The 21,183-nt window shown below is 37.9% G+C and overlaps 1 protein-coding gene across 3 annotated transcripts in view; it reads right to left on the bottom strand.

The window, feature by feature from the left end:
- The window catches only part of CSTPP1 (centriolar satellite-associated tubulin polyglutamylase complex regulator 1), a 187,899-nt gene that overhangs the window by 144,583 nt on the left and 22,133 nt on the right, over positions 1 to 21,183 (bottom strand). For 2 of the 3 annotated variants that reach the window (XM_033860619.2, XM_073808940.1), the window contains exon 2: positions 5,672 to 5,774. The exons of the other annotated variant lie outside the window; for it this stretch is intronic. In XM_033860619.2, coding sequence (XP_033716510.1) covers positions 5,672 to 5,774 — 103 coding nt within the window. The remainder of the gene's footprint in view (positions 1 to 5,671; positions 5,775 to 21,183) is intronic. 3 annotated transcript variants of the gene reach the window in all.

The raw sequence follows: 21,183 nt of genomic DNA, 5'->3' as shown, positions 1-21,183 counted from the left end.
TTAAAAAAAACTTCCATCAATGAAGGATATCTGTATATGTACTTGTAACCAAAACAGTCATCATGAAAACTTCCCTAGAAAGGTAAAATCATCATTTAAAAAAAAACAAAAACAAGACACTTGATTATAAAAAAAGAGTCCTCCTGGGCCCACCAACCAAGACCACAGAGTATCATTCTTTTCTATATTAGTATGTGGAGGTCAAGCTCTCTGATGCCACAGTGTTGTAACTATCAATTTAGCCTGTGAAGAAGGGTTCCCAATCGTGATAGGAATTCTCAGATTTCAGCCTGTTTTTCTCTCATCATTATTTTCCAATGTCCTAAAAAAACACATTTCTCATTTTATCTTTCCCACAAGAACCTGGTCACACTCTGCTGTGGTTTCTAAGTTACAGCTACTCTAGACTCATTTTCTTGTCTGTACTTCTTCAGAGGTCCTGACCCCGTGCCGACACTTGGTCTATTCTTAGAGCGGCACCTCTAAATATTAATTCCTTTTACCTTTCATTGGTTGAAAGATGGCATTCAGAGGTAGAGGTTGCATACAACATGAAAGAAAATCCTGTGGGATTTCGTATCCCTCTTTCAAGAGTGTCCAGAAGAATATGATCTGAAGAGCTCACAGTCTTGCAGACACACACACACGCACACACACACACAGTACAGCTTAGCTACTCATGCTTCACAGCTTATCCAGATTTGCTGGAACAATCATGGATTTGTTGGAAAACACCAAGCACGAAGGAGTGACAGCACAGGTGAGAGGGCAAGCCGATCCATAGAAGAAAATCAGCAGAAAAACCTTCCAAAAACAATTTTGAAGAGTATTTTTATCATTGCTCAAAGGTAAATTATCCACCATTAAACGTATGAAAATCTCAATGTCTGAACTTGAAACTGAGAGATGGAAGTGCACACTTAACACATTTTTAAAAAAGTTATGTTTCCTATTGTTTCGAGACAGCTCCAATTGTATCCCCTCCAAAAGGACAACATAAAACATTTAAATGGCAATGAATGGAGGTCACCAGACAAAGCTATGTGATAAACTGTGTGAAGTACAGCTCATAAGGGAAATTTCAAAGAATCCAGAAACCATAGCTAGAAGAGACCTCATATTATTATCTGGTTAGGCCTCCAGCAACATTAGGCCTTATAGCGACTTGGAGACAGTACAGAATAGTGGCCTTTGTAATACTGCAGATGAGGCTTGGTTCCTAATTCTGTCATTTATTAGCTTGTGAACTTAAAGAAGCTATTTTAACTTTTCTGAGCCTCAGTTTCCTCATCTATAAAATAGAGATAATAATATTACCTATTTCAAAGAATTATAGTTGCTGAAACATAGTATGAGTTTAATAAAACATTTTTTATTATAATATATAATTATTACGTTATTTTTATTTATTAGCACATTAGACTTTATTATACCCATTTCACAGTTGAGGCAACTGAAGCCCAGAAAATTTCAGAGGGACCTCTCTGGTGGCACAGTGGTTAAGAATCCACCTGCCAATGCAGGGGACATGGGTTCAATCCCTGGTCCGAGAAGATCCCACATGCCACTGAGCAACTAAGCCAGTGTGCCACAACCACCGAGCCAGCGCTCTAGAGCCCGCAAGCCACAACTACTGAAGCCCGCGTACTCTAGGGCCCACGTTCCACAACTACTGAACCTGCATGCTGCAACTACTGAAGCCTGTGAGCCTGGAGCCCAAGCTCCTCAACAAGAGAAGCCACCGCAATGAGAAGCCTGCGCACCTCAACGAAAAGTAGCCCCCGCTTACTGCAAGTAGAGAAAGTCCATGCGCAGCAACGAAGACCCAACACAGCCCAAAAAAAAAGGAAAAAAATTTCAGAAATTTTCCCAAGATTATGGAGTGAGGACTTATAAGGATAGGAGCTCTTTTTCTTCCCAGGGCAGAGCTCTTTTCACTTCATTATGCTTCTATAAATCAATACAAAACTCAGGTCTGCGAAAGAAGGATTTTCAGTAGATAAATTCACAATCAAAGGAAAATCAGGAACTTCTACCATTCAGGTCTCCTTGTCTACCAAATACTACTTCCTATTCAATCATATACGAACACCTTTCAAGTTGAGTTTTGTGTTTTTTTGTTTTTTTTAAGGATTTTGGAGCTTTGATGCTGGCTCACCTCTTAAAATAACTTGCCTCAGGCCAATATGGTGTTTTAGAGTTATAGAAATGTCAGGGAGAATGGCCATTACCAAAAAATCTAGAAACAGTAAATGCTGGAAAGGGTGTGGTGAAAAGGGAACCCTCCTGCACTGTTGGTGGGAATGTAAATTGATACAACCACTACAGAGAACAGCATGGAGGTTCCTTAAAAAACTAAAAATAGAACTACCATATGACATAGCAATCCCACTTCTGGGCATATACCCTGAGAAAACCATAATTGAAAAAGAGACATGTACCACAATGTTCATTGCAGCAGTATTTATAATAGCCAGGATATGGAAGCAACCTACGTGTCCATCAACAGATGAATGGATAAAGAAGATGAGGCACGTATATACAATGGAATATTAGCCATAAAAAGAAACGAAATTGAATTATCTGTGGTGATGTGGATGGACCTAGAGTCTGTCATACAGAGTGAAGTAAGTCAGAAAGAGAAAACCAAATACTGTATGCTAATGCATATATATGGAATCTAAAAAAAAAAATGAAATGGTACTGATGTGGCAGGGCAGGAATAAAGACATAGACATAGGGAATGGACTTGAGGACACAGTTGGGGGGTGCTTGAGAGGAGGAAGCTGAGGTGAAGTGAGAGTAACATCGACATATATACACTACCAAATGTTCAATAGCTAGTGGGAAGCAGCAGCATAGCACACGGAGATCAGCCCGGTGCTTTGCGATGACCTAGAGGGGCGGGATAGGGAGGGTGGGAGGGAGGTTCAAGAGGGAGGGGATATGGAGACATATGTATGCATATGGATGATTCACTTTGTTATACAACAGAAACTAACACAGTATTGTGAAGCAGTTATACTCCAATAAAGATCTATTTTTAAAAAATGTCAGGTATGTGCCATTCACATAGATTATGTAATTTTTAGTTTTCTAAGGACAAGAAACTGCTCACTTGGCAACTAGATTTCTATCAGCACTGTGGAAAAAAGTCTTAAGATTTTTTTTTTTCTAACAGTGTACTGCTAGATAAAAGCTATAATCAATAGCATTTGGAAACAGTTATAAGTCTTACTAGAGTTCGGTATTAGTTACATACACCAGTGGGTTCACTTTTGGAGTGCTACATACATGGTATACAGCTTCTTTTTTTTTTTTGGCCGTGCTGCGCGTCATATGGGATCTTAGTTCCTGATCAGGGACCTAACCCGTGCCCCCTATAGTGTAAGTGCGGAGTCCTAACCACTGGACCGCCAGGGAATTCCAGTAGACAGCTTCTTAAATGGCAGGATATAGAACTTTATCAAAAAGAATCAAGAAAAAAGAGAGAAAGAACAAGAGACGGTCCTTATTCATAATAAGACCAAGAATAAGAGTGGATAGTATGCAATAACCTAAAATACAGATACAGCTGTAGATTCAACATTTACCTAACACCTATCATATAATAAGCATCATGCCAGGTATTGGGAATACAGGGATGAAGAAGAAATGATGCCTATCCTCAAGGAACCAGCACGGTAGGGAAAGGACTTATAAAGGAGATGGGGGAGGGGGAATAGAGTAAAATGAAAAAAGCCAGGAAGAAGCACTGTCCCCAGAAGAATCATATTTCATTTGGCAAGGAGCCTCAAGGGTGCTCGTACAGATTAAATAGCCTAGAAACTTGACCCCTAGGCTTGTCAGTTCTGTAAAAGCAAGCAAGGCTATTCAATCTCAGTCTTTATTCCCAGTCCACCTCATTTGCTTCAGCCCATACCTCGAGAACAAGTGACATTCCTTGTTCTACTTCACCCTCCTTTAGAAGACTGGGAGAAGAGAAGGGACCAGCTCTGATCCTGGCAAGCCTGTTTTTCCCAGGAACTTGAAATTCCAATCCGTAAGAAATCTAGATTTTGTTTGCAAGACTTATAGCTCAGCAAAAGAGCTAGGGGGAGTCAAGAATTCCCCTAACAGCAACCCAAGTTAAGGCCATTAGAAGAGATGTCTGATCTTCAACGAACCTCTGGAGAACAGAAAGGAAAATAAAATTGTTTTCAAGGAGGATGGACTTGAGCTCATGATGCACCATAAGTAGAAGCCTATAAGAGGCTATTCTTCCTTTTTTAGAATGCTTACAATAAACCAGAAAAAAAGGAAAAAGAAGACAAATGATTATATAAATATGTTGGCATTTTGGTAATAAAAATAATTTTTTGTATTTCTTTAGCATATCCTTTCATGAAGACCAAGGTATTTTAAACTGATTATTTCATTCAGCCTAAAAACAGTTCTGTGATACCAAAAAGAAAGAAATAGGTAAGAGAGATTAAGAGGTATAAACTTTCAGTTGCAAACTAAATGACTTACGGGTATGAAATGTACAGTGTGGGGAATATGGTCAATAACTATGTAATACCTAAAAAAGAAACAAAAACAAAAAACTATGTAATATCTTTGTATGGTGAACTATCACAACTAGACTTATTGCAGTGATCAGTTTCAAATGCATAGAAGTATCAAATCACTATGTTGTGTAACAGGAGCTAACAGTGTTATAGGTCAATAATTCAAAAACAAACAAACTCATAGAAAAAAAGATCAGATTTCGGGTCATCGGAGGTGGGTGGGGGATAGGAGGAAGTGCATAAAGGCAGGCAAAACTTCCAGTTATAAGATAAACCAGTACTAGGGATGTAATAATGTACAAGATGATAAATATAATTAACACTGTTGCATGTTACAAATGAAAATTGTGAAGAGAGTAAATCCTAAGAGTTCTCATCAAAAGAAAAAAGTTTTTTTCTATTTCTTTAATTATCTATCTATATAAGATGATGGATGTTCACTAAACTTATTATGATAATCACTTCATGATGTGTGTAAATCAAATCATTATGCCATGCACCTTAAACTTAGACAGCACTATACGTCAATTATATCTTGAATAAATTATAACTTGAAGAAAACAATTTTTTAATAAATTAAAAAATAATCATTTTGACTTTTACACACTCCAAGCATACTTTATAAAGAAACACTACTCCTCAAAGATATAATCTGTGAAAGATGTCCTGCCTCTAGAAATAACCTTAAATCATTAAGTGATTGACACAGCCTCCTGTAGAAAGAAAACTGCAGAGGAATATCATCCTAAGCATTTCCACGAAAAAAGCCAGCCAAGAAAAACACAGGCTAAAGGAACACTGACTAAAGGAAATCAGAGTGAATATTCTGAATAAGAGGGAAAGTTAAAAATTATAAGAGGAACCTAAAAAAACCAGATCTAATAGATCAAACAAGCAGCAGTTGAACTTTTATAGTTATCACCACTCATGAGACTTATCATTGGACAAAACTAGCTGCACCAAAGGCATGTTCCAAAACCTGTTTGGGCAGCCCTCAATCAGTCTAAGCATTCACTGCCACTACATAATCAGCATTGCCCTGCTCTACTTTTCATGTATCTTGCCTGCTTCCAAAAGCCTCCTCTGGGCCCACGCTATAGGCAAAGCACTCATGTACTTACTATTCAGTGAAGAACCTGGCAATGCCATATTGGCTAATATCTTCCTTGTTCTCTAGCAGCTGGCATACTGCATCCTCCATGTATGTGAGGACATGGCGCTGGGCTACAAAAAACAAACAAACAAAGACAGAAAGAGAAAGTGAGAGGGATACAAAAAAAAAAAGTCCTTCCAATCCCAGTAGGCCATGAAAGTCAATCAAGGTGTTGGTTCTGTTCTAGGAAGTGGACCAGAATAGGCAAACCAAACTTGCTGGCCCTAACTGAGCTAGTCTCAATGGGCAGAATGGGAGATGCTGTAGAACATAACCTATTGCCGTGTGATTGGCTGTTAGTATTAATATCAACCCTTCACTCTTCATTTCAGTGATTAGGGTGAGGAGCTTTAGCACCATTTAGCAGGTACACCTGGGAATTCTTTCTTCCTACCTCCTTCCACCTTCTTCCACTTCTGCATGTCCCAGAAATTTATCCCAGGGAGTAATGATTCTATGCCTGAAACATGGATGATCTGACTGCAAGGAAAACTCAATTCTTTAATTTAAAAAAAAGTCACTGAAAAAGTTTAAGGACCATGAAGATTTCAGTAAAGTTGTCATAAGTTATTAACCTTGATAAATAATAAGACCATGAAATCTGTGTGGCCCAATTTATCAGAAATCATGTTTTCTACATTTGTTGTGACGGATAAATATGTGACTTAATCATGGGCTTGTAATACAGGGTGTGATGAGTATTAGAATTAGACAGACCTGGGTTGGAATCATGGCTCTGTCTGATAGCTTAGTCTTGGATAGTTATTTAATCTGCACCTGTTTTCCTCTTTATCAAGTGTGGAAAGAAACATTATTTAATTAAATTAATTAATTTATTTATAAATTGAAGTATAGTTGATTTACAATGTTGTGTTAGATTCTGGTGTACAACAAAGTGACTCAGTTATATATATATGTTCTTTTTCATATTCTTTTCCATTACAAGTTATTACAAGAGATCGAATATAGTTTTCTGTGCTATACAGTAGAACCTTGTTGTTTATCTATTTTATATATAGTAGTTTGTATTTGCTAATTCCAAACTCCTAGTTTATCCCTTCCCCCTTCCCCTTTGGTAACTGTAAGTTTGTCATCTATGTCTGTGGGTCTGTTTTGTAAATAAGTTCATTTGTATCATAATTTATTTTACTTATTTTTATTTTTTTATACATTTATTTATTTATTTTTGGCCGCATTGGGTCTTCACTGCTGCATGCGGGCTTTCTCTAGTTGTCGCGAGCGGGGGCTACTCTTCGTTGCAGTGTGCGGGCTTCTCATCGCAGTGGCTTCTCTTGTGGTGGAGCACGGGTTCTAGGCGTGCGGGCTTCAGTAGTTGTGGCACGTGGGCTCAATAGTTGTGGCTTGTGAGCTGTAGAGCCCAGGCTCAGTAGTTGTGGCGCATGGGCTTAGCTGCTCCGTGGCATGTGGGATCTTCCCGGACCAGGGCTCGAACCCATGTCCCCTGCATTGGCAGGCGATTCTTAACCACTGCACCACCAGGGAAGTCCCTGTATCATATTTTAGATTCCACATATAAGTGATGAAAGAAACATAATTTAATTCTTTCTCAAAACATGGTCAATCAACTTCTTGATCTGAATCACTTGAGACACCCTGTTAAAATACAAATTGATCATCTGACAATATCTCAGACTTGGTGACCTTAAAATTCTAACTGGAGCCCAGTAATCTTTAACAGGTACCCTTGATGTTTCTGATGTAGTTTAAGAATCACTGGTTAAGAACTTTGGCTTTGGAGTTCTAAGACACTTGAGTTCCATTCTCAGCCCCACCAAATGCTAGCTGTGTGACCTTGAGCAAATTATTCTGCAAGCCTATTTCCTGTGGATAATAATACCGTTACTATTCATAAACCACAATACCTGGTTTTCTTGATAATATATTTTATTAAAAGCTATGTCAAAGGGCTATTGGAGGTTTACTTCAGTAATACAGCAGAGCTTCTAATATAGCAGGTGCTCACCAAATGCTTGCTCCCCTTCCCTGAGTTTTGTCTTTAGGTATAACAGTGGTAGCCTGGCACACTTCATATAGAAACTTCCAATTCAGTACTTCCATTTGCCATCCTATTTTTTACAAAAAAGCAAAACAAAACAACTTTCGTCTGGAACAGTAAGAACAAAAAACCCAAAAGTAATAAATATCTTGCCAAAAAGCAGTCCCACAAAGTTGCTACTGAGATGGGCATTTGCCTCTTTCACATTTTCATCCTTCAGGAAAATATGAAAGAATTACCTAAAATTTGTAAAAATAGGTACTTCAAAAAAACATTCCTGAAGTCCTGGTAGTTTAGTGAGATTATAAAGCAAATAAGTTTATCTACCCAAGCTCTACTCAAGTGAGTCTTTGACAGTGGTTACCTAAAGTTTCACCATGTTTACACCAGCCTAAAGTCCAGATGAATGACATGTTTACATTCCATGACTTATTCTATCAATATCAGTGCTTCCCAAAGCTAACAACTATCAGCTACCACAAACATTCTCTAACCCTGACCTCAGAAAAAGATGTGAAAACAAAACCAGTGCTTCAGCAACAGTTCATCCAACTGGAAAACTATTTTGCTAAGAAATGGCCAAAACTGACAGTGAAGTCGTGAGATAATACATGACAATCTCTTGGGACTTCCCTGGCAGTCCAGTGGTTAGGACTCAGTGCTTCCACTGCTATTGGCCCTGGGTTCAATCCCTGGTCAGGGAACTAAGATCCTGCAAGCCACATGGCATAGCCAGAAAAAAAAAAAAAAAAAGATGATTTCTGGCATTAATTGTTTTATAATTAAGCATATATGAAATCGGGAAGAAAAAAATGGCCAAACCAACATTAAAATCAGGTATACTTTCACCTCTGAGTTTCCTTCCCTTATTCCACTCACTTATCCTGGTCTTACAAAAAGATTTCTTCCTTGGGCTATATAGGCGTTTATGACTTAGATCTACCTAAGGCTACTACAAGACTAGGGGTTTTTTTTATTTTGTTTTGTTTTGTTTTTTTTTTTTGGTTTGGTTGTTTGTTTTGTTTTTTGATGGTAGAAATGAAAGAGCTCTACTTAGAAGCAAATCCTGCTGCTTCTCCTCCCTAGCTCCAGGGACTAAAAGTCAATGTGAAAGCCCTTTAAGGGAGAAATGTTTTCAGAGCAGTTAAAATCAAAGTACTTTCGTCCTCCTCAAAAAAAGGAGGACTTTTCTGGAAAACAGACTTTGCATGAGAAAAAAAAAAAAAAAAGCAGGGGGGGAGAGGGGAAGGAAAAAGGAAAACAAATATAAATAAAGGACTATACTTATTTAACATTCAGCTACCAATCAGACATTTAGAGTTTAATATTACACATAATAATGATAATAACAGCTCTACCAATTTTGAGGACCTGTGCAACTTACTGAACAACAATGGGCCAGAGACTGTGCTAATTGTTTTACATGCATGATTTTATTTAGTCTTCACAACAATCCTATGATAGAAATTTTGATCATGTTTCTGTTTTACAAATGGGAGAACTGAGATTTATAGAATTAAAGTAACTTGCTCAAGATCACACAGCTAGTGAGAAGAGAAGCCAAGATTCAAACCAAGGTGTGTCCTACCAAGAATCCATGCTTTTAACACTATATACCACACTGCCTCATCACTGACACTTTCTAATCAGTTTTAGAAATAAATATGATCTTCATTTTACACAGAGCACAAAAGCAGGGGTGTATGTTGATAGTAAAATCATCTGAGAGATGTGGTCCACTTGTGTCCATGTGAATTCATATGTGTGTATGTGAGTGTGTCTATATCCTGTCCCCACCTGCATAGGTATGCATGCTAATCAGCATTTGTGTGAAGTTAAAACTTGTCCCCAAATTTCAAAGTTTCTTACGAAGAACCACCCCACCACAAAGTATTCACTCCACCCATTCCTAGTTCGGAAAGTAGAAACAGAAAGCCCTAGTGCTCTTTTTTCTTTTTTTTTCTTTTTTTTACATCTTTATTGAAGTATAATTGGTTTACAATGGTGTGTTAGTTTCTGCTTTATAACAAAGTGAATCAGTTATACATATACATATGTTCCCATATCTCTTCCCTCTTGCATCTCCCTCCCTCCCACCCTCCCTATCCCACCCGTCTAGGTGGTCACAAAGCACCAAGCTGGTCTCCCTGTGCTATGCGGCTGCTTCCCACTAGCTATCTATTTTACGTTTGGTAGTGTATATATGTCCTAGTGCTCTTTTCATCTGTGCGTGAAGCGAAGGAGCTAAGAAGAGCCAGCAGAGGTAGGAAGAAGTTCCTCCCCAAGAATTTCACACAAGCCAAGTGCAAAGAGCTCTCTCTAAATTGCTGCTCCCTGGTGGTTTCCTTCCTGTGCAGCTCTTATCATTCCAATGTTCTTTCTGTGGTTAAGGGTACCACCCAGCCATGGAAAATCCTTGTACTTTACCAAACTTCAGCGAGACAGAAGTTCAAAGCTCTTGTCTGGCAATAAAACATGGAGGGTGTCACTTCATGTTATTTTTTAAATGCAAAAGAATAAGCTTTAATTTATGTGAATGATTAAAGAATAAAAACTGCACACCTGCACCCCTGGAGGGCAAAGATATCTGGGTACCTTAGCTGCCCTCTTGGAAAAGGAAAAGCATTTCAGGTTGGCTTTTCTTCTTCTGCTTTGCTGTGATTTCCACAAGACCAGGATTAAGTTTTCTGACATGAACCAATATGCTCTATTGTTCTGAAATCCACACTAAGGCCCAAGAGTCCATGTTTTGCTCAGACAGCATCGCTCACAAGGTTCATATAAAGATCATACAGTGTTTACTTATCTTTTACTTAGATATTTCAGTGCAGTGTACTGAAGCTATAAGTGCTTATCTCAGACTGCACTGCACTGAAATATCTAAGTAAAAGATAAGTAAATAGGGCTTCCCTGGTGGCGCAGTGGTTGAGAGTCCGCCTGCCGATGCAGGGGACACGGGTTCGTGCCCCAGTCCGGGAAGATCCCAAATGCCACGGAGCGGCTGGGCCCATGAGCCATGGCCGCTGAGCCTGCGCATCCGGAACCTGTGCTCCGCAACGGGAGAGGCCGCAACAGTGAGAGGCCCGCTTACCCCCCAAAAAAAAAAAAAAGTTAAGTAAATACTGTATGATCTTTATATGAACGTTACGAGTGAAAGCAATTGTGGATCAGAAACTTCTTGGTTCTCCGTTGAATCACCTCCTGCTGATCACTTAATCTCTATATACCACAGTCACTCTTGCTATAAAATGGGTATGACATTAAGAATATGTCTAATAGGGCTTCCCTGGTGGCGCAGTGGTTGAGAGTCCGCCCGCCGATGCAGGGGACGGGTTCGTGCCCCGGTCCGGGAAGACCCCACATACCGCGGAGCGGCTAGGCCCGTGAGCCATGGCCGCTGAGTCTGCGCGTCTGGAGCCTGTGCTCCACAACGGGAGAGGCCACAACAGTGAGAGGCCCGCGTACCGCAAAAAAAAAAAAGAATATGTCTAATAATAAACTGCTTCTTTAGAATACATTTGATATACACAGAAGGTAACATATTAATGATTATGTTATTATTGCTACATACTAATTTCACAGATTAAAACAACATAGCAATTTATTGCAATGGTTAAGAACATGGGCTCTGGAGTCAGGCTGACCTGGATTTGATTTCTAGCTCTGGTACTTATTAGCTGTGTGACTTGAAGCAAATTACCTAATCTCTCTGCCCTTTTCTGTAAAATTGGGAAATAATACCTACCACCTAAGGTTGTAGTGAGGAGTAAATAAAATAACTTATGGAATAATCTTAGCATAGTGCTTGGCACATAGTAAATATGCAATAAACATTAGCTATTATGTTTATTATTGTTGTTTTATTACAGTTGTTACTACATATCCCTCCCAGACATCGCACCTCACAAGACATTGGGTTTCAACATTAAGGAACACCCGGAGGCCAACCTACTATAGCCCCCTACTCACCTAGTTAAAGTTCTGCTCATCTAACCAAGGATGTTTACAGATTATCTTCAAGGATTCCTGGGCTATATAAAACCCTACACATATGATAATATACATAATCTATACCCATTTCAGCTATAGCCTTTAAACTTGTGGGAAGCATTCATTTATTAACTGTTAATTACTCAGGAGGCTCTAATTTATATGGGTAAAGTCCACAACTATTTCTTTTTACTCTCTTGCCAAGCATAAATACCATCAAAGCATTAGCTATTTATTTTGCAATTAAATGACAAGGGGTCCCATTTGAAAATTTTTGCTTGACAGGCTACCTACATCATTGAGACCACTCATTTTATTATATTAGTATTTTATACAGAGTCCCTGTATTAGAATAAACAAGTTTCCCCAGAAGATATTCACATGAATTACAATATGTGATATTAATAGATACAAGAGCAAGAGCAGTGTAAGTGAAAAGCAGAGTACATACATATATTCAACTTTAAATCTGACTTTCTTCTCCCTTACCAGAGACCTTTTGAGACACATTTTTGTCTTTGAAGCCTCTTGAGATTTAGATGCTGGCTGGCACAAATAAGTGCTGAATTAAATTAAGACTGTTCTCTGAGATTAGAAAAGTAACCCTGTTAACCAACGACCTGTCACGTAAACTGTTTAGAAGCTTCAAGTTTAATATCATATATAAATCACTAACATGATATAGTATTTGATCTTGTTAAGTACATATAGATAGCTTAATGGTTTAAAAAGTTAATAAACCTCTAAAACTAATTATTTACATCCTCCATCTTTACTGGTATGTCCTGATCCAGGGACACAGTATGTTCTGGTAAAATATTTTATCACCCATACAAGACCATCTTTGATCTTAGACCACACTAGACCAATTTCCTTTGACCAAAGGAGATGGGGAAATGAGGAAAACCAGCACATGCAATACTTATACAACCCAATGAGGTAGGAAATAGACTTTTTTGAAGCTCAGAGAGGTTAAGGAACCTGCTTAGTCTTAAAAAATGGCTGAGCTAGAATTCAAACTTAAGATTTAACTCCAAAGCCCATGCCCTTCCACTTCAACCCTAGCTCTCAAAAACAAAACAAAATAAGAAAAAGCTAAGAACCTACAATGTGTCCCATTTTACACTGTATTATCTAGAAAACACTGGCTCTCCATTCTTAATACTAGAAAAGAAACTTCAGTTGGTAAATAGGATAAAGTATTGGCATGATCTTTAAACTTAAAAAAATGTTTATTTATAATTACATATTTAATTATTTTTAAAGATTCAAACAATATAGAAAAAGTAAAAAACCAATCCCAGTTCCCAATCAGTTTGGTACTCATACTTAAAAAAATATATAAACACAGTTTGTGAGCTTGGTTTTGTTTTTAAGTAAATGACATATACTTTTCTGTACCTTACTATTTTCACTCAACCATGTTTGGAAATCTTTTATGAAACAATATGGAACCAACTTATTTGCCAATGGTAAATACTCCTCTATTGATAAATACTCAGGTTGTTCCCACATTTTCACTATAGCAAACTGTGCTGGGTTGAACATTCTTGCACTTGTTTTCCTGTGCATACGTACAAGAGTTTTCCTAAGGCAGATATCTCAAAATTGAATGGACATGTCACAGGATGCGCATATCCTCATGGTTTTTTTTTTTTTTTTAGTTTTATTGAGAAACAATTGACATACATTACTGTGTAAGTTTAAAGAATACAGCATAATGGCTTGATTTACATATGCTATGAAATGATTATCGCAATAGGTTAAGCTAACATCCATCTTCAAATATAGATACAATAAAAAGAAAAGAAAGAAGAAAAGAAAAAAAGAAAAATTTCTCCTTGGATAAGAGCTCTTGGGATCTACTCTCTTAACAACTTTCCCATACATCATACAGCAGTGTTAACAACAGTCATCATGCTGTACTTAACATCCCCAGGACTCATTTACCTTATTCCTGGAAATCTGCACCCTGTCCTACCATCACCCCCACCATCCTCCTATTCTCCTTCCCCCAACCCTCTGCCTCTGGCAACCACACGTCTGATCTCTTTTTTCAGAGTTTGGTGGGTTTTTTTAGATTCCACATATAAGTGAGATCATAGAGTATCTGCCTATCTCTTTCTGACTTATTTAATTCAGCATAATGCCTTCAAGGGCCATCCATGTTGTTGCAAATGGTAGGATTTCCTCTTTTTTTTTTTTTTTTTTTTGCGGTACGCGGGCCTCTCACTGTTGTGGCCTCTCCCGCTGCGGAGCACAGGCTCCGAATGCGCAGGCTCAGCGGCCATGCCTCACGGGCCCAGCCGCTCCGAGGCATGTGGGATCTTCCCGGACCGGGGCACGAACCCATGTCCTCTGCATCGGCAGGTGGACTCTCAACCACTGCGCCACCAGGGAAGCCCAATTTCCTCATTTTTAATAATATTCTGAATAATATTCAGAATATTATTAAAATAATATTCCAGTGTGTGTATTTTTTCCACAACTTCTTTATCCATTCATCCATCAATGGACACTTAGATTGTTTCCCTATCTTGGCTATTGTTAAGTATGTTACTATGAACATGGGGATGTAGGTACCTTTTCCATTTTGTGCTTTTGTTTCCTTTGGATATATTCCCAGAAGTGGAATTGCTGGATCACATGGTAGTAGTTCTATTTTTAATTTTTTGAGGATTCTCTGTACTGTTTTCCATAGTTGCTGTACCAACTTACAATCATAACAACAGTACACAAGAATTCCCTTTTTTCCACATCTTCATGTTTACTAGATATACACAGTTGCTTTACAAAGGGTTATTCCAATTTATACTCCTCCCCACCATGAGAAAATCTGTTTTCACTAAAGCTTTGTGACTTTTGCCAATTTAACAGCTATAAAATAGTTTCTCACTGTTGTTTTAATAGTTTAGTCTTCTTAATTACTTAATTAAATAAAGTTAAGCATATTTTCATGGTTACTTGTATTTCTCTTCTGTGAATAATCTGCTAATATCCTTTGCCCATTTTCCTCTCTGGCTGTCTTTTTTCTTTCTTGATTTGGAGGTTTTTCTAATTCTCTATATGTGCAAATATGGGTTTTCTACCTTATGGGTTTTCTTTTCATTTGTTTATGGTACCCTTCATTGCACAGTTTAAAATGTTGATGTAATCAAAAGTATTTATCTGTGCCCTTTGTGCTTTGCGTCTTGTTCAAACAGGCCTTCTGTACTCCAAGTGTATAAACCTATTACCCTATATTTTGTTCTGGTATGATATTTAATTTAAGCTAATTACGTCCCTTGCCAAAATTGTGAGTTCACAATTAACATAGTCAGTATAATACAAAAAGAAATTTAAAACTTGCGGTGGAGAAAAATAAAGTAAAAGTGTTAACCCAAAATCAAGCTTCTCTAAACACTAACTAGCTCTGAATATAAAACAGTTGCATGTCAAGTTTAACTTTGGGCCCCCAGAAAAAAACTGTAAGTGAATCACAACTTGCAGATCAATATCTTGAGAAATATCCTTTATATAAATGCAGGAGGCCTCCCTCTTTTAATAGCTCTTGATCATTACGGAGTTTGCTTAATGGTAGCTAAACCTACAAATATAATAAAATGACAGCCAACATTTATTAAGCTCTATGAAAGACAGCATTCTAAGCATTTTATAGGTAATAATTCATTTACTGCTCACAACAATCCTATGAGATGGGTACTTTTATTATATTTCCATTTTACAGGTGAAAAAAGGAAGACTCAGACATGTAATTTACCTAAAGGTTAAAGGGCTGGTAAGCAGCAGAGACAGGATTTGAATCCAGGCCTTTGGTCTGCACTACACTATATTGCAGCCCTTAAAGAGCTACGGAGCATATGTATCAAATGGAATTTTCTAAGAACAAATGTACAAATTAAGGAAAGATCTTTTACATTAACAGTTATAAAACAGACAAAACTAATACATTGCATTTGGACACCCAAACCACCACAGTGCTGCTATACAGCTAGTCAAACTCAAATACTAAAAGATAAGCCAGGAGCAAAGAAAGCATTACACATATGTTAACATCACCTGTGACAACCAGAAAACAAGAGGTGACTAAAGGTCTCTATGTAAAGTAGAAGACAAAAAACTAAAGTCTACTTCCTTCAACCAACGGTGGTATTGTACAAGTTAACAGCTGAGTCCCCTGACATTCAAACAGTTTCTAGTCAACCATTAATCCTCTCCTCTCCCTTCTCCTTCCTAAAACTGGTGCGGAGGGGGGGGGGGGTTTGGGGGGGGGAAGAGGCAGATGTCAATTAAGGCTAAGTACTTAAATCTTATTGCTTCAGTATTTCCAGCCTAAATCTCATAATACAGAATTAGTATGTTTGAGTCTTGCAATTTCAAGTGCCAGAAACTACAGAAATCTTTTTTCTTTTTTTTTTAAGGAAGCTATTACAGAGATCCAAACTTAAAGCACTCAGAGAGCTGACCATAACAAAATGCACTGCCTAAATGCAGAGAAATCTAAAGTAGCACTTAAGTTTCCCACAGTTATGATCTATGGGATACATGAAGAATCCAAGCATTGTCATGACAAAAGCTTTGCAAAAATAGTTACTCATAGAGCAGTATAGTTATCAAATCAACTCCATAAACATTCACAATACCATTTTCCAGAAAGCACCATGAATTTAAAAAAAAAAACCTATAAACTGACAAACATGGAGAAATCATATTGTCATAATGTGCAACTCATAATGTCATGTCAGGCAGGGAAGTATTAATGTTATAGGGTGAAAATGAATTGTGCTACATAGTCATTAAAGGTTGTAGCCTTTGTGGCAAACCATGCATTTACAGATTATCAGCAATTATGTTTGGTAATATGCAATTTAACTATGAATATACAGATTAGTGATATTAATGCAGCAAGGTACGAATGCAACAACTTATCAATTACTTGACATTTTACATTCAAACTATTTCATAAAAATTAGTTAGCACTCACAATAACTCATAAAACAGCAACAGGGTCTCATTTAATCTAGTGGCAGAAAGATACAGAAGAGTTCTAATTAAAGGCAGCTGAAAACTCATGGGCTTAGAATTCCCAATCTTCTTTCTTCTGATTGATACTGCTTCTGTATGAAGGTGGAGATTCTTTTTCAAATGAGAGTCTCACATGTCAAATCCCCACTCAGAACTATGTCTACACCCTGCTTATGGGATATGGCTACAATAATGCTCAGTAATCCCTTTGAGTTTCTATTTTTGTTATGAAAGTAAAGGATGCTAACATAGATATTTATAGATGCCTAGAGGCCTAGGCCAAAGTGCACAAAAGTCATATGCGGTGAATGACTGGAACAGGATAGGCTAGACAGAGAGGCCCTAGTTTAGTTTACACAGGAAATTCATGTCATCATTTAACATATCATCTAAATTAATGGTGTGGGGACTTCCCTGGTGGCCCAGTGGTTAAGGGTCCACGCTTCCACTGCAGGGGTGGCGGGTTCAATCTCTAGTCAGGGAACTAAGATCCCACATGCCACACGGCACGGCCAAAACTAAATTAATTAATTAATTAAACTTTTTTTAAATGAAAAAGAATAAATGGTGTAAAACACCAAAGTACCCTATAAAAATATGCTTTGGATCTATTTTACCAGAGCCACATAATTTTTGACTTATTACTCAAATGATTAATGGAATGTTGGCATGCTGCAATGTCCAAGCCTACCTCTCCTGCCAGGCTCAACTCAAATGCCACCTGGTCAGGAAGCTTTCCCTGATTATCTCCCAGCCAGAAACAACCTTCCTTTTCCTGAACTTCCTAAATACCTATTCTAAATATTTCCAGTGGCACTTTCTACTTTGATACAGAGTTATTTCTGTTACACGTGTTACCTCCATTGTTAGACTTCCTGCTCCTTAAAGACAGATAGGTACCATAACTCATTTGTCTTTTATCCCCTATAACACTCAGAATCATTCAGTGTCTTCCACATACCAGTCATTCAAATATTTACTGAATGAGTACATAAAATGTATCACTATTTATAAACTGTGGTGCTATTCTTTATTCAACTCAACCATTTCAGGACTGTGCCTTCCAGGTGGGAAACACTAAGTGCCAAAACACATTCTGTTACAATATTAGGGTTCTTACAGGAAGCCATTTTTGTCCTGTTCTCAACCCTTCTTTCTGTTGCCTTTTTACTGTTCTGTCTCTCTATTCCAGTGAGAAAGTATTTGTCTCTTCCATTGTTACCAAGAGCCTCATTATGTTCAAGGTAAAGTGAAAAAATGCATTCGATGCAATTACCAGTTCCTCACAAATTTGGGGGCTACTTGTCATTTCAACATTCAACACGTGAATAAAAGAAAGTCCAAATTCTTTTCACTCCTAAGAACTATTTTCTTTTTTTCTTTTAGACAAAATGGAAGCACACAGCACAGGAAGCAGTTCTCAGTAAGCCACCGTTCATAAACAGCTTTGCTCAAAGCGTAACAAAGGTTCTGTTGTGCTCTTGCATGGCAGGGCCAGTAAGCAGCAGGAGCAGATGAACTCTTTAAGAAACAAAGGTTCTGTCTTCATGCAAATGTTTGCATTAATAAAAAATGAAGGAAAAGATATAGAAAATGCAGGCTAGCTGGACATAATGGGTCTCTAAACGGGAGGTTTTTCACATTTTTCAGGCGGAGTCAGCAGGTCTTTTAAAAACTTTGTCATTCTGAACATTTCACAGACATCACAAGAAAGACATGCAAATAACAGAAGCAAATCAAAGGACATCCCGCTGCTCTACTGGCGCCTCCCTCATCCATGCCTGGTTTGTCATTTTCTGTTAACCCTAGTGCCGGCTGCTGTTTCGTTGAGGAATGGAGTCCCTAGACTATGTGGCAGTACACGTCCAGCCAGCTGGCCCCTGCACTGATGACATTACAATGCAAGCCATGTACTACCACTCAGGGACACGTGCTGCCAGGCAACAAGTCTAGTGTCTGACTTTTATACACCCAGCTTGCAAATCTACATTGGAAAGAGCCTCTAGACTAACCACTTAATATAATCTTGAGTGTAAGCATCACTGAGTAGTTCTCTGAAGATGGACTTACTAAGGACCAGCCCTCCCCAGTGAAACCTACAATAAGGACCTTAAAATAAATATAGAAAATTTAAAACCTTGTGAGGGAAAAGGTTTACCAAATACTTACTATGTGCCAAGCACTATACTATGTGCTTACCATGTGTGTTATCTCATTTAATCTTCATATCCACCATTTAAGGTAGATACTTATTATCCCCATTTTACAACTGAGGAAATTGAGGTTTTTGAAGGTTATTCACTTGCCCAAGGTCACACAGCTTATAATGGCAAGCCAAGACTCAAAGCTGTCTAATGACAAATTTCTCTCCATTCTTTGTATTTTTCTCACCCCTTACTTCTGTGTCTTTTGTGATTGAAATCCAACTTACCCTGAAAATATCACAATGACTATATTCATCCACTGCATGACCACTGAAGTGTATTATTACTCTTTCTCCATTTTAATCACTTGGAGTCTTTATCATTCATATTTTAAGAGTGAGTGGCTTTTTGTTAGGTCATGATAAGAATCTAATTAAAGCTGCAAATGCTTCCTCAAAGAAAAATGGATATAATTTAATATGCTGTGTATAATTTTAGAACATTCAAGAACCTCCTAAGGCTCATCTATAGCTCCCCTGAGGGTTCATGGCCTACACGTTAAAAAAAAAATCCAGCACCCAAATCTCTCTTCCTAGACACACATGGTCAGTTTTCTTTCACAATGATGATCTATCAAATTCCAACCCGAAAATTCCTTGTCTTCCTCAACTTCTACTGAACACAGTATTCCTCTTCACCAGCACATGAAATCACTTATGTCCTTCCACAGATTGTTCCACTGGCCTCTCTTTTTGTACTTAATTTGGAATCAGTAGCCAGTCACTTTGTCACTATTCTCACCACTGCTCCTGAATTATAAAAGCTTAAGGAGTAGAAAGACTTTAAGATCGTATCATTCAACTCCAGTCATTTTAGAGATACAGAAATTGAAGTCATTCTTCATTCTTTTTACCCTTGATTCAGTAATAGAAAGTCTTTGGGCTTGCTCAAATGCATCTCTTAAGTTCTCCATATTTCCACCTATAACCACATTGCCAAAGTTTTTCTTTGTACAAACAAACAAAAGGAGGGGCTTCCCTGGTGACGCAGTGGTTAAGAATCCACCTGCCAATGCAGGGAACACAGGTTCGAACCCTGGTCCAGGAAGATCCCACATGCCGCAGAGCAACTAAGCCCGTGCGCCATAACTAAGCCTGCGCTCTAGAGCCCGTGAGCCACAACTACTGAGCCCTCACACCACAACTACTGAAGCCCACGCGCCTAGAGCCCACACTCAACGAGAGGCCACTGCAATGAGAAGCCCGTGCACCGCAACGAAGAGTAGCCTCCGCTCGCCGCAACTAGAGAAAGCCCGCGTACAGCAACGAAGACTCAATGCAGCCAAAAGTAAATAAATAAATTAAAAAACAAACAAACAAAATGAATCATGGTAGCAACTGAATTATTTTCAAATATTTTTTTCATACTCCCTGAATGGACCTAACTTTTTTAAAGTAATAGTCAAATGATATTATCCAGCCTTCTTCTATCTTACTGATAGTCCATTCAGGCCTCTGGTACCAATCATAATTCAGAAACAATTATAAAAAAACTGTTTTTGTCCTATAACGCTGGGCTGAAAGATAATCTAAGTACCGATAATCAGATTACTGAATTATACTGAACTCTTAACTGGAAGACAATCAGATGAGGTAAATTATTACATGCCTTTACGATAAAAGGCAGAAAAAGAGGGTATTCTAGAAAAAGTAAAGAAGGAGGCTATTTCAGGGGAAAAAAATGGCAAAGTTCAACAGTACTGGAAACTTGGAGAACCAAAATATAATCATATCAAATGGATTTAAAAGAGCTGGTTGAATAAAATAAAAGCAGTTGTCTACAGAACACATGAGAGGGGGAAAAGGGTAAAATGTGACAGGGTGAGAACAATTCCTCTCAATGTATGCCTTATTATATGTTTTGAACTATTACCTAGTCTATACATATACATATATAAAACATATATATAATAAACACGTATTAATACTGTGTATGTATACACACATTCTAAAAAGATTGCAGGTTGAGACAATGTTGACTCTTATAACTGATATAGTATTATTAATAAAGCATTTATACAATAGGACTTTGATTTCTTCAGAGATGAGAAAAGGCTAAAGTAAAAGGAACTAAAGACATTTATAGATAAGAGGGTTCAAAATTAAACCAGTATACCTCTTGCATTTCCTAGGGTTTTTCCTTTCTCATTTTTCTTTCCTTTTTTATTTACTTATTATATTTTTCAAAATTTAATGTTTTGACATTAGAAATATTGCTTTATACAAACATTGCCAAGTATAAAAA

The sequence above is a fragment of the Tursiops truncatus genome, chromosome 8 (genome assembly GCF_011762595.2).
Source record: "Tursiops truncatus isolate mTurTru1 chromosome 8, mTurTru1.mat.Y, whole genome shotgun sequence".
In the NCBI taxonomy this organism is placed as follows: Eukaryota; Metazoa; Chordata; class Mammalia; order Artiodactyla; family Delphinidae; genus Tursiops; species Tursiops truncatus.
This window is presented reverse-complemented; position numbering and strand designations above follow the sequence as displayed.